Source organism: Coptis chinensis, chromosome 3, assembly GCF_015680905.1.
Source record: "Coptis chinensis isolate HL-2020 chromosome 3, ASM1568090v1, whole genome shotgun sequence".
Classification (NCBI taxonomy): Eukaryota; Viridiplantae; Streptophyta; class Magnoliopsida; order Ranunculales; family Ranunculaceae; genus Coptis; species Coptis chinensis.
This window is the reverse complement of record NC_141458.1, coordinates 74,986,489-75,001,176: the sequence shown is the minus strand read 5'-3', so window position 1 is coordinate 75,001,176 and position 14,688 is coordinate 74,986,489. Positions and strand designations below refer to the sequence as shown.

The 14,688-nt window shown below is 38.6% G+C and overlaps 2 protein-coding genes across 4 annotated transcripts; both read left to right on the top strand.

The window, feature by feature from the left end:
• The first annotated feature begins 472 nt into the window (after nucleotides 1-472).
• On the top strand, nucleotides 473-4,209 carry LOC147510793 (Pentatricopeptide repeat (PPR) superfamily protein). The gene is made up of 2 exons (XM_086602630.1): nucleotides 473-2,535; nucleotides 3,697-4,209. Exon 1 carries the CDS (start codon nucleotides 543-545, stop codon nucleotides 2,241-2,243), a length of 1,701 nt encoding a protein of 566 aa, XP_086458756.1. The 5' UTR covers nucleotides 473-542; the 3' UTR covers nucleotides 2,244-2,535; nucleotides 3,697-4,209.
• Nucleotides 4,210-4,334: 125 nt separating this feature from the next.
• TIFY8 (TIFY domain protein 8) lies at nucleotides 4,335-14,427 on the top strand. 3 transcript variants are annotated; one of them, XM_086602631.1, is made up of 6 exons: nucleotides 4,335-5,192; nucleotides 5,805-5,995; nucleotides 6,080-6,501; nucleotides 6,615-6,702; nucleotides 13,861-14,113; nucleotides 14,195-14,427. In XM_086602631.1, exons 1-6 carry the CDS (start codon nucleotides 4,967-4,969, stop codon nucleotides 14,281-14,283), a joined length of 1,269 nt encoding a protein of 422 aa, XP_086458757.1. In that variant the 5' UTR covers nucleotides 4,335-4,966; the 3' UTR covers nucleotides 14,284-14,427. The 3 variants fall into 3 exon arrangements, with proteins under 3 accessions (XP_086458757.1, XP_086458759.1, XP_086458758.1); XM_086602633.1 differs by having other exon boundaries at nucleotides 4,515-5,192; nucleotides 5,809-5,995; XM_086602632.1 differs by having other exon boundaries at nucleotides 4,881-5,192; nucleotides 5,813-5,995.
• The last annotated feature ends 261 nt before the right edge of the window (nucleotides 14,428-14,688 follow it).

Below are 14,688 nucleotides of genomic sequence, written 5' to 3'. Positions count from 1 at the left end.
TTTTTGTGAAACTAATAAATATACTGAGTTGACATGGCGCTTATACCATTTCCAATGCAAGTCACTATGAAGGGAAATAGGGACTTGTCACCCTTATGAAGCCAAAAATCCTTGCCCAATGCAAGGGTGACAAATCTGATAGTTTTTAATTTAGTGACAATGAGGGTAGTATTGGCTACGGAGATAGCGGCTGAATTATGAATTTCGGACGGAACTTTTTATTCCGTCTCGCGTCTATTTTCGATTTTTTTTCCAGAGGGATGTTCACCGTCCTTTTGGACATTTTTCTTTTTTTTTTTCCTTTCGGACGGGGGATGTTTAGTTCCGTCCAATGTTTTTTTTTCGATATTTTTTCATTTTTAACATACAGTCCGTCCGAAGTTTAAAAATCACCTTTGTATTGGGTAACCACAAGAGGAGAAATAGTCCGAAGTTGGTCTTATGCAAGGTTGTTTAGCCTACTGTCACTCTATGGTTAACCGTCCAGGCCATTTAGAGTGGGCCACAAAAGCTAACCAAGTTCCCAGAAAAACAAAGTGAGAATGTTAAGAAAACGAAGTCCCACCTTCCTCCGCCATTTCTCATCTTGGCTTTCCAGTCCCGGAAACCCACTTATAAAATGGCCCACTCAAACTGAAACTGAAGCTCCACATCATGATCAGCTACAGCCTCAAAGCCACCCCCACAAAGACTGTACCACAGTCTACAAGCTCTTAACAGACCACACACTCACTTCCAGCTCATCTCTGGAAACAGCATTAACCGAAACCGGAATCCAGCCCGGCCCAAATCTCTTACTAACCATTTGCAAACAATTTGAGGCTTCCCCTAAACCACTTTTCACACTTTTCAAATGGGCTGTAAAACAACCTTCTTATTGTTCTGCTCCTCCCGTACTCAACTTAATCATTGACTTACTTGGGAAATCAAGAGATTTTGATTCCGCTTGGTCTTTGTTACTTGATCATTTCATGGTGACAAATCATACGTTTGCTCTACTTATTAGACGGTATGCTCGTGCAGGTATGCCGTTTGCTGCTATTAGAACTTATCAATATGTTTCTAGTTTAGAGTTTAAGTGTGTGGATTTGGATTTGTTTGAGGTTTTGTTAGATACACTTTGTAAGGAAGGGCATGTTAGGGTAGCGTCCGGGTGTGTTACGCGCAGGAGGGGATTGGATTCTGAGTGGGTGCCTACGGTGAGACTTTATAATATTTTGCTTAATGGTTGGTTTCGAATGAGGAAACTTAAACATGCGGAAAGGGTTTGGGAGGAAATGAGGAGAGAGAATGTGGTTCCGACTGTTGTTACTTATGGTACACTTGTTGAAGGGTATTGTAGAATGCGTAGGGTAGAGAAGGCGATGGAGTTGGTTGGTGAGATGAGGAGGGAAGGAATTGAACCCAATGCCGTTGTGTTTAATCCGATTGTTGATGCATTAGGGGAAGCTGGGAGGTTTAAAGAAGCGATGGGGATGTTAGAACGGTTTTCAGTTTTAGAGTCGGGTCCTACGGTGTCTACATATAATTCGTTGGTCAAGGGTTTTTGTAAGGCAAAAGATCTTGTTGGAGCAAGTAAGATTTTGAAGATGATGATTGGACGTGGGTTTGCTCCGACCCCCACTACTTACAATTACTTTTTCCGCTACTTTGCAAAATTTGGAAAAATTGAAGAGGCGATGAATCTTTATACTAAGATTATAGGGTCTGGCTATGTGCCGGATAGACTTACTTACCACTTATTGATCAAGATGTTGTGTGAGGAGGAGAGGTTGGAATTGGTGCTGCAGATTAGCAAGGAAATGAGAGCTAGAGGACACGATTCTGACCTTGCCACAAGCACCATGGTGATTCATTTACTCTGTAAATTACACAGACTCGAGGAGGCTTGTGTAGAATTTGAGGATATGATTCATAGAGGGATTGTCCCTCAGTATCTTACTTATAAGAAGCTGACAGAGGATCTGAAGAAATCAGGAATGACTGTTATGGCACAAAAGCTTTCCAGTCAGATGTCTTCCCTTCCACATTCAACAAGATTGCCTAACACATACAGAGAAGGAAGAGATGGGTCTCGCCAAATTAGATCATCTATAATTAAAAAAGCCCAAGCAATGTCTGATGTTCTGAAAATAAGTAAGGATCCAAGGGTACTCAGTAAGATGAAAAATTCTTCTGAGAATTCTGTGGCAAGTGCGAACGAGCTGATAGATGATATAATAAGAAGATTTAGCAGGTCATGAAGCTGAAGGCATTGTTGGGTTTTTAAGAGTGTGAGAGATGTTTTATTTCATCAGATGCCTTCAGTTCCAACTGGAAAAATTTAAGAACACATCTATCCTTGAGTGCCGTGACTTGAGACTATCCTTGATGTGGAAGGGTCTCAGGGTCATATCTTATAATCAAACTAAGGTAAAGAGTTCATCTTCAGAATGACGTGGAAAGTTTGAAACATTAAGTATATACAAGCCCACAAGGGATAAGTATATGGAGACATGGCGATTGCAAAACTTTTGGATCAGACCAACAATTTGTGTAAGACTCTGAACTTCTCTTTACCCGCAATGCTATCCTCACCAGTGTATGTGGATTTTACTGAAACTGAAGCTTTTTATCATATTCCATAGCTCCTTGAAGGGATCCAAAAAAGAATTGGAACTGATCCTATCTACAGTATAATTATATCTTTATTTTCCGTTGGTTGCCATTTCCTCCTCAAGTTTATTGTGCTATATAGCTCATATCCTTTCGTTCTAAATTGGTCCATGAGCCATTGTTATGCTTATATCTAGAGCCATGATGACTCGAATAAATTATCAAAATGCAGGTTGGTGTCTGTCACCTCCTTGCCATAATTTGTTATCTGTACTTGTGATCTTCCAAAAGTTTGAAATTCTATACTAGAGAGGGCATTTAGTTTCACTTGTTTTGTTTAGAAACTTATGTGACGATGCAGTTTAGCTATCACCTAGGCTCAGATTAGAGTTTTCTGCAATTTTAAATAAGAGGCTGAGGCAATAACAAATAATGAGCATTCAATATTAACGCCGATATAAACTGCACAGTTGATTTATAAGCTTTCCAATTTATTCTTTACAAAATAATGTTCCGTAATAATTATCTATTCCATTATTGGTGTATTTTGCCTGTTTAGTTTTGCTCCCCTTTAATGGGGACACATATGTGCCTGTTGAAGTTCTGCAGATATGAGCTACATCTCTACTGGTTTTCCTAGTTTGGTACTCAAGGGAAAAAATAAAATATTATAAAAAGGAAAGCAGCAGCAGTTGCTTACCATTGTTACCTTGTAGGTTTGGAGTAGAAAGACGGTCTATCATGTCATACCGCATTATTAACGTACTTACATACACTGTGGACCCGTGGTATACCAAAGCATTCTTTATTTGGTGGTATAAAGGACCAAAAGCTTCAATACATCAGACATTCAGACCCCCATGCCCATTTCTTTATACAACACCTCTGGGGGGTTGCTGGACATTGGTGGAAGTGGAACAAGAAAGGTTTCTATCCCTTGAAATATTTTTATCAAAGAATATTGGAGGGTACTCTTATGGTTAATGCTACAGAAATCACATTTCAATACTAGATTGTACCGAAGGCATCTATACGTTCTAAAGTAAATTTTTTTCTACAATGGGCATTCTTGGAGAGGATTCTTACTGTTCTAGCTTGCAGATTGGAGGATGGAAAATCCCGAAGAGAGACGTGTTGTGGTGTCAAGATGAAGAAGCAATTATTCACCTCGTTGGAAGATGCGCATTTTTGGTGCTGATGTCAGGGAACTTTTACTGCTGACATAGCTCCTTTCTGACCAAACAATGCGTGGTCTAACACCGCCACAACTAAATTTTGGAAACTGATATTGGAACTTACTCCTGACGTCAGTAAATTGTAGTGGTTGTAATCCTGTAAGGTGGGAACACTCACCACTTAACCATCAGTAAGGTGAGAACAAGTGGTTTAAAGTGTAACACTGTCACGGGAATGTGATCTCAGAACCTGGTTATTGTGGAACCAGGCTCTTTAAGCGTAACGAATAGCTTCAGATACTCTTAATTTTGTAAGTCAATAGGGCCATGTGTGTGGTGTATTATCCTTATCATGCCTAATATGTGGTGTAAAATATATATTTTTGGTTCATTACAGAACACACGAAACTGCTGGAAATAAACACGAACGTTTTATGAATTCTACATGCAATTTGGGTGTGCCGGAGTCATGCCAACCACGTGCATGCATGTCCTGATAAAAGTCTGTTTGTGCCTTGTCGTTGTTGTGAATACAAAGGGTGGCAATCTTTTGGTATGATTTCTGCTCCACGATGTAATATTCTATATGCAACTGCTTGACAATGGCGTTCAACTAAAAAAAAAAAAAAAATGTAATAAACAATATGTCATTTTCTCAAATCTACTTTTCAGCTCCATTATTCAATACACTTGCAATGGATTTCCATACTGAATACAAAAGTATTATCCACTTCTTTTAGTCCTAAACACACCAGAAATTACACAGAAGCCTTTAATAGAAGTGGAGAAGCTGAATGAGCGTGGATGAACATAAGAACATTAGTCAAGATTAGTACTTGAGAATCAATACCCAAAAAATTTCTCCCCACAACTCCACTCAAAACCTTGAAAACCCAATATCCCTTTCACGTGCCATCTCGTATCCTTTCAAACTTAAAAAAATAATTATTTATTCCCAAAAGACAAAAAACACACTGACACAAACATTAGGAAAATACAGAAGAGCAGCCGAGTGAACCAACTTTTGCTTTTAAATGTGACTCTCTAGAAAAAAGTGGCTGTACTGTTTTTGAACCTTTTTGTCTCAACATTGGGGTTCTCTTCATTCTTGACTCAAAAACTTAAAAGAGTCTTGTTTTTTATTATACTAGCAGTAGTTGAGTAGTTGAGTACACCAGAATGAATTTCTTGACGAAATGGCAGTACCCCTTATGATGATGGCTCATCAAAGCAACAATAATGACAAGTGTAAAGATAGTAGTGGCAAACTCATTCTCCATGATTTTCTTGGTTCCACTTGTGCTTCTGATACTCCTGTGCTTGTAGTGCCTCCAGTACATAGAGAAATCAGGCTTGCAGAGGCTTCTGCTTCTTCTGGCGGGCTTCATGGAACTGTTTCTGCTACTTCTGATCTGGGTTCTGGTCAGTACTATTTTTTCTGTTTAAATTTTTTATGGAAAGAACTAGAAATATAGCACTTTTAACTTGTTTAGTATGATGGGTATTTTATATATTTTTGTGGTAGTTGTTCAGATTGATGAGTTATTTCTGTTGGTTTTCCTCATTTGGGGGTGTTTTGTTTTTCCATATGGTGGAGTTGTTGTAGTGAGGTCACTTAATGGGGTTCTGTATGTTTGTCTCTCTGTTTCCGTGTATTTTTTTTATGCTTATATTGAAGTTGGTATCACATTTTTTTTTGTGAGCTTATATGGTTTCTCAGCTTGTTTATCTTTCCCACTATTGTGTGGTTGGTTGTGCTCATGTTAGATGTTTTCATCACTATTAGATGCTGTTTGAATTTAGGAGAATTTTTAAAATTGAAGGCTTTGTTCTTATAGAGTATGTGAGTATGTCCCATTCTGAGTTTAGATTTTGGCCCAGTTTGTTCTAAGAATTTTTGGTTCAATTTATGTGTGTCTTTTGCGTGATTTGAGTAATTTCAGTGGTTTCATAATTTGTTTACACATTGTAATAATCCTTACTGAACTTCATGTGTTGTCTTGATTTCGTTTTCATTGATATATCGTTTGGTAGAAAGACAGATGGGGAATCATTTTGAAGGCGTTCCAGTATATGGCCCAAACAGTGACTTCTCAGGTCCTGAGACAAGTAATAGATTTTCTGGGAAGAAGAGAAGCAATTCGGATGCTGTTTTTATGGGGTTCCCAAGAGACGGGACGCCTCAAATAGGACCAGAATCCGTTGAAAACTTTCACCTAATGAAGGTACACTGAATTCTATTCGTTTCTTGGATGCCAGAGAATATTGTGAACTATCATCACTTAGCATTGTTTTTTGTTGAACTACAGATGCTCCGTAGTAGTTCGGGAGGAGACCGTCCAAGGAGAGCCGATGAACTGTCCTTTGGTATGCAACCACCAAAACCAACTTCAAGCTCTCATCTAATTTTAAAACATACAGTGGGTAGTAGGCCTGATTCAGCTACCTCCAAGTGGGAGCGGTCTCTGATGAATGTTGGGTCCTCAACCCAGAATACTTCATGCCTTGGCCAGTTTGGGACATATGTAGATAACGTCAAAGCTGGTCCTTCAGTTATCTCTCCTCCTGCTGCCGATGAAGGTTCCAGAACAGGAGTGAAAGGATCTGGAATGTTGAGTGCAATTAATGCCACCAGCGGGGTAGAGCCAAAGACGCCTGGTGTGCTGCTAAGTAGCCATAGACTAAAATCTTGGACTCAGAATGCCGACCCTGAACTTTCTAATTCACCAAGGTAGAATATCAATGCCAATTTTTTCTCCTTTGGGCTCGATTTCCGAACTTTTTGTGCTCTTCCTGAGTTGGAGGAAACTTATGTAAAGAGTTCTGTCTGTTGTTTTTGACCAGGCGAGAGGGATTAAATTCTGCTAGCTGCCAGATGACTATTTTTTATGCTGGCCAAGCCCATGTTTTTGATGAAGTCCACCCAAACAAGGTTAGACTTTCTGTTATATATCTAGGAATTTTGGATGATTTCTGTTTTACATTGTAATACTTCTTGCCTTCTATGGTAATGGTTGAACCTAGAGTAGGAACTCGATCGGTGTTTGAGCTTGACTGCCAACATAATATCACAAGTACAGGCCCCTGCCAAGAGCCCAAGATGCCTACTTGGTTGAGTTTTTTCCAATTTTTGTAAGCTTCAATATGAATGCCACGTCTGGCGGAATCATAAAAATAGCTCAGTTCTTGTTATTAGTTCCTAAACTTAATTTTCTCCTCTAAATCTCAGGATACTAATTTTGAAATTTTAGGTACTATGCGCATTTATATGCTTGCCGTGTTTAATAGTATTTATCGCTTGATGTTGGGTTAGAGTTAAAATTTCTTAAGTTGTTCTTAAATTTATCTCCTTCAAATTCTACAGAACTTCTCTATAGCTTCGTTTACGACTTTATTTCATCCTTGCGTGGTGCTGCGGACTTAACATTTAGTCATTATTGTTGCAAATGTGTTCCTTTTATATTTTGATCCCATTTGTTTTTTCTTGAGTCGGTTTCTGGTTGCTGCTGTTTGGTGGTGCAACAGGGTCTGTCCCTGGTTGCATTAACATATTGTAGGCCTTTAGATGGGTGCCAGTCATTTTGTTTTTTGGATTTTGAATAAAATTTTAGTTCCTGTTTACAATGTAGCACTCACTGATGTAACAGTTCTCCTGTTTACCTGTATTAATTTTATATATATAAAAAAGTAGTTATAGGGTGAAAAACGGTTATATTGAACAAAGCTTTTAGCCAATTGAAAAGCTAGTTAGCTGCTAAAAATGCTGTCTAGATTTAGGGACGTGTATGTCAGCCAGGAACACTGTAGATTGCCACCTGACTACGTACACCCCTGCAGAGAAATTTGAGAATATGTTGACATTAACCTATATTGAACGTGACTAATAGAAAGTTCAAGGACAAAAAAAGGGAAGATTTAGTGTCTTATTTTTTTTTCCCTAGACGCTCTTTTAACACATACCTGTGAGAGCATTCCCAATGCAAGGTGAATAGAGCTACTTCCACGTGGGAGCCACATATGTGCCATTAGAACATAATCACCCAGTTGAGTGTAGTGCATACTGAATAGAGCTACCTAGTGAACTAGCCCAATGCATTGTTGACTTGATTTTTTCGGACGGGATCTTTCATTCCATCTGGCTCTATCTTGTGCTTAGGGAAAAAAAAGAATAAATGTCTTAAATGTTTTAAATAGTGGGATGAGATCTTTAATTCTGTCTGAGTCTCCCAACTCGGTGTTTCTTGGTGGCTATATCTACCAATTTCAAAGCTACCATTGCATTGGGAAGCTTTTTTCCCCCAACTAGGTGACGTGAGCTCCTAGTTGTGTCTATTTGAAAATGACGGTGGAGATCAATCTAGGAGAGTGTCCTGAAAGCTGGGTCATCATACGTCCCATCTCCTTATCAAATTTAGAAAAATCTGTATTTCTGAATGCTGCTGCTGGTACTTTTCCAGGGATACAATATTTGTTCTTAAAGTTGTAGTTCAGGACTTCGCTCAGGTGCCTTCCTTTGTGGTTGGATCCCTTATAAAGACCGTATTTGGAATATGAAGATAAGGATCTCAACACCCTTTCTTGTCTGATCAGTACGTCCGCAATGATTGAACTCAGACTCTGTTTTCTGTTAGATTGTTTTCATCTTTGCATTGCTTAAGAAGACCATTTTTTCGATAAAACTTTGTTGTTTTGGTGTTCTAAAGTCTCCAAAGAGTTTAGAGGATGTTTCTTTGAGTCTTTTGTAGCTAGGTGGGATCGTCTTATGTTCTTAGGCATGGGGTGATGATGCATTTCTTGGGTTTTTATTTATTTTTCTCTTGCAATGTAGGCTTTCTCAGCCTACTTCCACTTCTATGTTAAATTGACACGGATAGTGTGTCCGTATTTGCCAGGGATATAAAGTGTCTGACATGGCAAAATATAAAAAATTGTGGTATATCACATTCAATGTGATGTGAACTATGATTGGCGGAAGCTTCAATCAATTAACAATTCACTCAATAAGAGTAATCTTTAATAAAATCACTCAATAAATCATAATCTTTTATAAATCAAAAATTTAATAAAAAATAACCTAAAAACCTCCTCAAACCTAACCTAAGCCGAATGGGCTTGGACCTGGACTTGGACCAACATGGCCTAAGACATAATAATAATAAAAATACTAAAATACCCTCACACTCTATATGCTATTACATCACAATGTGTCCGATATGTGCATAGACACGTGGATACGTATCCAACACAGATTATTTTCAAAATATGGCGTGTCTATGTAACATAGCCACTTTATTAATAAAATTTCACTTTATCGAGGAAAAAATGTTGTTTTCTTCTCTAGAGTCTCTATCCTTTAAAAAAAAAATTGAGTTGCCGAAGAGACAGTCGATTCATCATGGGTTTCTTGACTTTCTTCTCAAACATGCACAACAATATGTTGATTGTCGTTGCCCTTCTTTTGTTTCTTATTCCTTACGTGGTTGTGACTTTTGAAACTATTTGAAAAGTATAACCATTGTCGAAGTCATTGGGGGTAGGGGGGTGTTTATTGTAGAAATAAGGTTGTGGTGGACAAGTATGGGGAGGGAGAAAGCAAATGGTGCTTAAGGGAGCCATGTAATCCTTATGGAATTACACTTTGGAAGGAGGGGCATAGCTAATGTTTAGGTTGATTGTTCTAGAGAAATGGTTTTCATCCCATAAATGGAGGTGGGGTACCCCAAATAATTTAATGAAATTTACGCGTTAGAATCCAACAAAAAATCAGGGGCCGCAAATTACATAGAGATAGGGGATAATGGAGTAGAGTCTAGTAGAATTTTATACTTAGGAGAGGTATTAATGACTACAAACTTTAGAATAATGAAACCTTTTTGGCATTCTTTTGTTGGCTTACTCACTTGGGAAGGATCAAAACGGTTCATAATCTTAATCGAAGGGATATGAACCTCCCAACCCTTTGTTCACTTTCCAAAAGGGTGGATGAAAGTATCGATCACCTTCTTCTCAATTGTCCACTTGCGAGCGATGTTTGGAATGATTTCTTTTTCTCATTCCATAGGCCTTGGGATCCACCATTAAATGTTAAAGAAGCCTTAGTGAAGAAATTGATTGCGGGTCTTTTGTCTAACAAGTCCAAGTGGCTTGCAGATCATCTTCCTAGTGCTATTATGTGGACTTTATGGAAAGAAAAAAATATGAGGATCTTTGACCACAAAGAGAAAGAGATACATAAGATAGTGGAAGAAGTCAAAGAATTGTTGTTTGAGTGGGCTAGTGTGTGCCCAAGCTTCCGGGGAGTAGTTATGTAGATTTTCTATGTGATTAGGATACTCTTGTAACTTAAGTGTACGAGTGGGTATAATCGAGTAGCTATTTGCTACCTAAGGTCTATGTACAATTTGTAATGTATAACCTTTTGAACTATAATGAATAAAATTGACTTTTACCGATAAAAAAAAAGAAGAATATTGAAACCTTTTTGAGTCTCATCCACTATTAGCGAGCAAGATGTTGACAAAAAGAGATGGATTTTGGACAAAAGGATGACTATTCAGTTGGATCTTTCTATGAAGTGTTGACCAAAGAGCATGCAATGGTGGTTTTACCGAACAATGAAGTAATCACAAGTAGAATTTTAAATAAGGTCGATCCCGTTTAGAGCTTATTTCTTGGTTGCATTTATTGCTTTTGAATAGCTCAAACCTTTGACACCTTGAATAGGAGGAATATATACCAAATGTTTGCTTTCTTTAGAAGGGGACGAAGGGAAGTGTTTGACATATACTCATTACTTGTCCTTCTTCGGAAGTGTGTGGGAGTTGTCTTTTGCGTCTTTTCGGAAGATGAGTATGCCATTACTTCTTTTGGTTTTGTTCCTGGCTTCCTGCACCATCTTCTGATTGTTGAAATTAGAAGTCTGGTGTGCCTTCATGTGTATTATGGAGGGAATGCAGAAAATCTTTTCATTGAGAGGACATGGACCTTTTAATTGTCTCAAAGTTAGGGTTCCTTTCCACATATGCCTGTATGCTTTTGTGCTTGTGTTAAATATACATTGCACGGATGTGATGTTATCTTATTTGCTGATCCTCATAATAAAATATATATGACAAATATATATGACATTTGTATGATTACAACTATTGGGGCAAAAACGTTAGCCCAACACTCTCAAAGTAAGTATGCTCAGAAAAGAGGAAAATCAATGAGAACTAGGGTTTTTATGAAAGAGATGAGATTGCACCACCGTATTGGTTGCCTACGTAGCCTACGTACCCAAAAGAGGAGTTTGGGATCAAGTCGCAAAGTGTAGTTCTAGATGTTGTAGATAGGGTTGGTCATCGAGTCGAGCTGTTCGTGAGTAACTCGAGCTTGGCTCGACTCAAACTCGTCCGCACAAAAGTATGAGTCAAGCTTGAGTTTAATTTAAAGCTCATTCTAGATACCGAGTAGTTCGAGTTCGAGTATAGTTTTATAAGCGAGCTACTCGTTTTATAAGCCCATACGTAGTATATAATTTATAATTTATTCACCATTTTATACTTTATACCCAACTATAATTTACAATTTATACTAATTTTAATGTTTTATATACATTTTTTTCGAGTTTGAGCTCGAGTTCAAGTTCAAACGAGCATAACTAAACTCGAGGAAGTGTAAAACGAGTCGAGCTCGAGCTATTAGTAGAACTAGACGAGTCGAGCTTGAGCTTCAATATTAAGCTCAAATGCGAGTTCGAGTCGAGCTTCTGCATGTGCGAGTCGAGCTCGAGTATAGTAAAACTTGACTCGGGTAGCTCGATGACCAGCCCTAGTTGTAGAGACTTCTATATTTATAGATTAGCAGTGGCTTGGCTGCCAAATAAAGATCTTTGAAAGGTTTCCTTTCTGAATAGATTCATTATATGATTCTACTTCTAAAACGAGATAACTTCCATTCTCGAGGATATTTGAGGATATTTGCATTGAATAGGTAAGTTGTCTCTATCCAAAGTGGAATGCTCGAATAAGATAGAATTAGAGTATTGTAGGTTAACTTTCAAGCCTAGCCTCTTCTGCGGACGATAGCAGTGGTTTTCCTCGTTCCACGCGAGAAGAAATAAAGCGTACCAACCCATATCTCTTCTCAAACCCTAGCCTCCCACACCCAAATCTCACTCTTCTCATCTCCTCCACAGCCCAAACCTCTTAGATTCTTTTAGATCTCTCAATTGGAAGTGATGAAGAAGAAGAAAAAGAAAAAAGAGCAGTTAGAGAAATCCCTACATACAGACAAAGAAAAAGAAAAAAGAGCTCTAACCCATTGGAAGATTGACCCTGGTTCTGCTCTTCAGTTTCATGGGATCTGGTTGTGGGTTATGGGGTCTTTGAAGCTTCTTTCCCTAATTTTGCAGATCCTTTCTTGTATGAAGAGACTATGAATAAGTCAGATCTAGGTTTTTGGTGGTGTTTGCTTCAAGTTGGTTTTTCTAGGTCTAGCATCTCTCAATCAGGGTCAATGCCATGGGTTCAGCCCTTGAGTCGGAAGTTCTAGTTTGGATTTAAAATTTGTTTGTTCAAAACCATGGCTCTCTCCCTAAATCTGCCCCCTCTCCGGATTGCTGGTTTGGGTACCTTAGTTAGGCCACCGCTCATTTGTTGTGCTTATGGTGGGGCGTTCTATTTTGGAATTGCCAATCAGCTGCCACCTTTGTCGTGGAGTGGAGTTTTATATTGTGTGATTTGAAGACTTTTGAGTCTTTACTCTGGGAGATCCAACACGGTGGATGTACGAGCAAATTTGAAGTTGGTCTGTGGAAGAAGATGGGTTTTCCAATGTGGTTTTGTTGCTGCTGTTGGGTCCTTGGATTTGGTGGAGTTCATGTCGAGAAGACATGATTTTTAGTGCTCTTGTTTGTTCCAGTTGTACTGGTTACATCCTTGTTTTTCTTGCTTTCAGCTTATTGTTATGCATGTAATGATTTTATCTTTTAATGAATACAATCAGGTAGTTATCGAAAGAAAAAAAATATAAAATTAGAGTTTCAAGGTTGGATTGGGCCTCAATCATGACCCAAACAAAATTGGGGAACACCCTGATTATAATAATTATATGCAAAAAAAATTACAAGATGTTGGGAATGACCTGCGCGGCCCAAAACGCCACTAGGAATTGACCCGGGCAGGCCAAGAACGGGCCTTAAACGCCTCCAGAAAAGACTCGTGTGGGCCCAGGAATGTGCCTAAAATGCCCCAAGAATGACCTAGGTGGGCTCACAAAATGACCCAAAACACCCTAGGAATAATGACCCAGGTGGGCCCAAAATATGATCATGACAATCAACTCTGGGTGTTGACTGGTCAATCTTGACTGAACTTATGTCTTGGTCAACCCTGGCCACCATTCAGTCAGACTGGGTCATGTGCCAAGCACATGGTCAGCTTCAGCACATGCCAAGCAGCATGATCTAGTGCTCCATGACTAGGTTAATGTGCTAACCTGGTTCAATCACGTGTATTGAAAATATAGGGTCCTCACAACTACTAATAAACATCCCATATTCACAAGCAATACTCTTACAAGTTAAAAACTTGGCAGATTTGTAATTTTCCAGATTTTGAATTTTCTGTCTTAGACTGTGTTTGGTACATATTAATAGTTACATTATAGGGTTAACTAGTATTACCCCCCCACTAGATGAGCCAATTAGGATTTCCCCCCCACTAGATGGGAAATTAGGGTCTCCCCCCTACACACAAAAAAAAAGTCAAAGTGGGTTGACCGAATTTTTTTTGTGTGTATTTAGGGGGGAGACCCTAATTTCCCATCTAGTGGGGGGGAAATCCTAATTGGCTCATCTAGTGGGGGGGTAATACTAGTTCACCCTACATTATATTGTATCTTGTGAACATTGGAGAGATGTATATGACAAGCATTAAGTTAAAATCCTCCTCTTGGTAGTCACACTGAAGGTTACCACATGGTAGTATTGTCAAACCATGGTATCTGACTTTGTCTGAATTGTTTTCAATTTTATAAATGATAAAAAGGGACGAGTAATTAAATAAAAAATATAGGAATGTTTAATGTTTCGTTGCTACTGTTACAGGCTGATGTGATAATGGCTTTAGCTGGATCAAATGGAGGGTCGTGGTCTACCACATATTCACCAAAGTCTAGTGTGGGCCATTTGCTTAATGAAACTGGCATTTCAAATAGAGAGAATAGGCCAGGATTCAGTGACTTAGCATACTACCCAGAACTACGACGGAATTTATCTGTTCCAGGTAGTTCTACTCGTGGATTTAACCAAGGTAGCAGACTCTCAACAACTGTGGGTGATCCTGTGAATTCATTTTCTGGTATGTAGTGCACTTATAACCTTATGGATCACTTTTATAATTTATATACTTGATTTTCCTCATTCATGCATGCTGTTGTAGGGGCTCATCAAGGCAGTATGAATCTGAGGCGTATAAGATCCTTTAATCAACAAGCAGAACAAAAAAATGAAGGAAAACGTGAGGTATGATTATAGAGACGTTCCCTTCCGTTCTCTGGTTTTGTGGTTATCTTTCTTGAGGGAAGTCAAGGGTCTGTTCTTCAATATTTTGTGTCCTTGTTTGTTGCTGAAGACACAAAGCAAAGTTTCAATCTACATTGAAGTCTCCACCCAGCTTAAGTCTTCTCCTTTATAATTGCTTTCAATTTAAACTTTACCTTCTCTCCTTTTGCCATCCTCCCTATAATGCGTTTCATGCTGGACTAAGTGGTGTTTGATTATTAAACGTGATCACGGAAGCATACAAATGGAAGAGAGATAAAAGTATAATAGGTTAGATTATGTTAGAAGGCTTTTTTGTCCAAAGCAGGTGAAGGCTTTAGCCAGAACTGTAACTCATGGCTCTACCATTTAAAGCAAGTTAGGTATATGGTC

Bases quoted from the DNA above. Each gene is read 5' to 3' on its own strand.
- LOC147510793 (XM_086602630.1), top strand. From the start codon at position 543: ATGTTAAGAAAACGAAGTCCCACCTTCCTCCGCCATTTCTCATCTTGG.
- TIFY8 (XM_086602631.1), top strand. From the start codon at position 4,967: ATGGCAGTACCCCTTATGATGATGGCTCATCAAAGCAACAATAATGAC. The intron at 5,996-6,079 runs GTACACTGAATT...GTTGAACTACAG, and splicing joins AAAACTTTCACCTAATGAAG to ATGCTCCGTAGTAGTTCGGG. The intron at 6,502-6,614 runs GTAGAATATCAA...GTTTTTGACCAG, and splicing joins GAACTTTCTAATTCACCAAG to GCGAGAGGGATTAAATTCTG.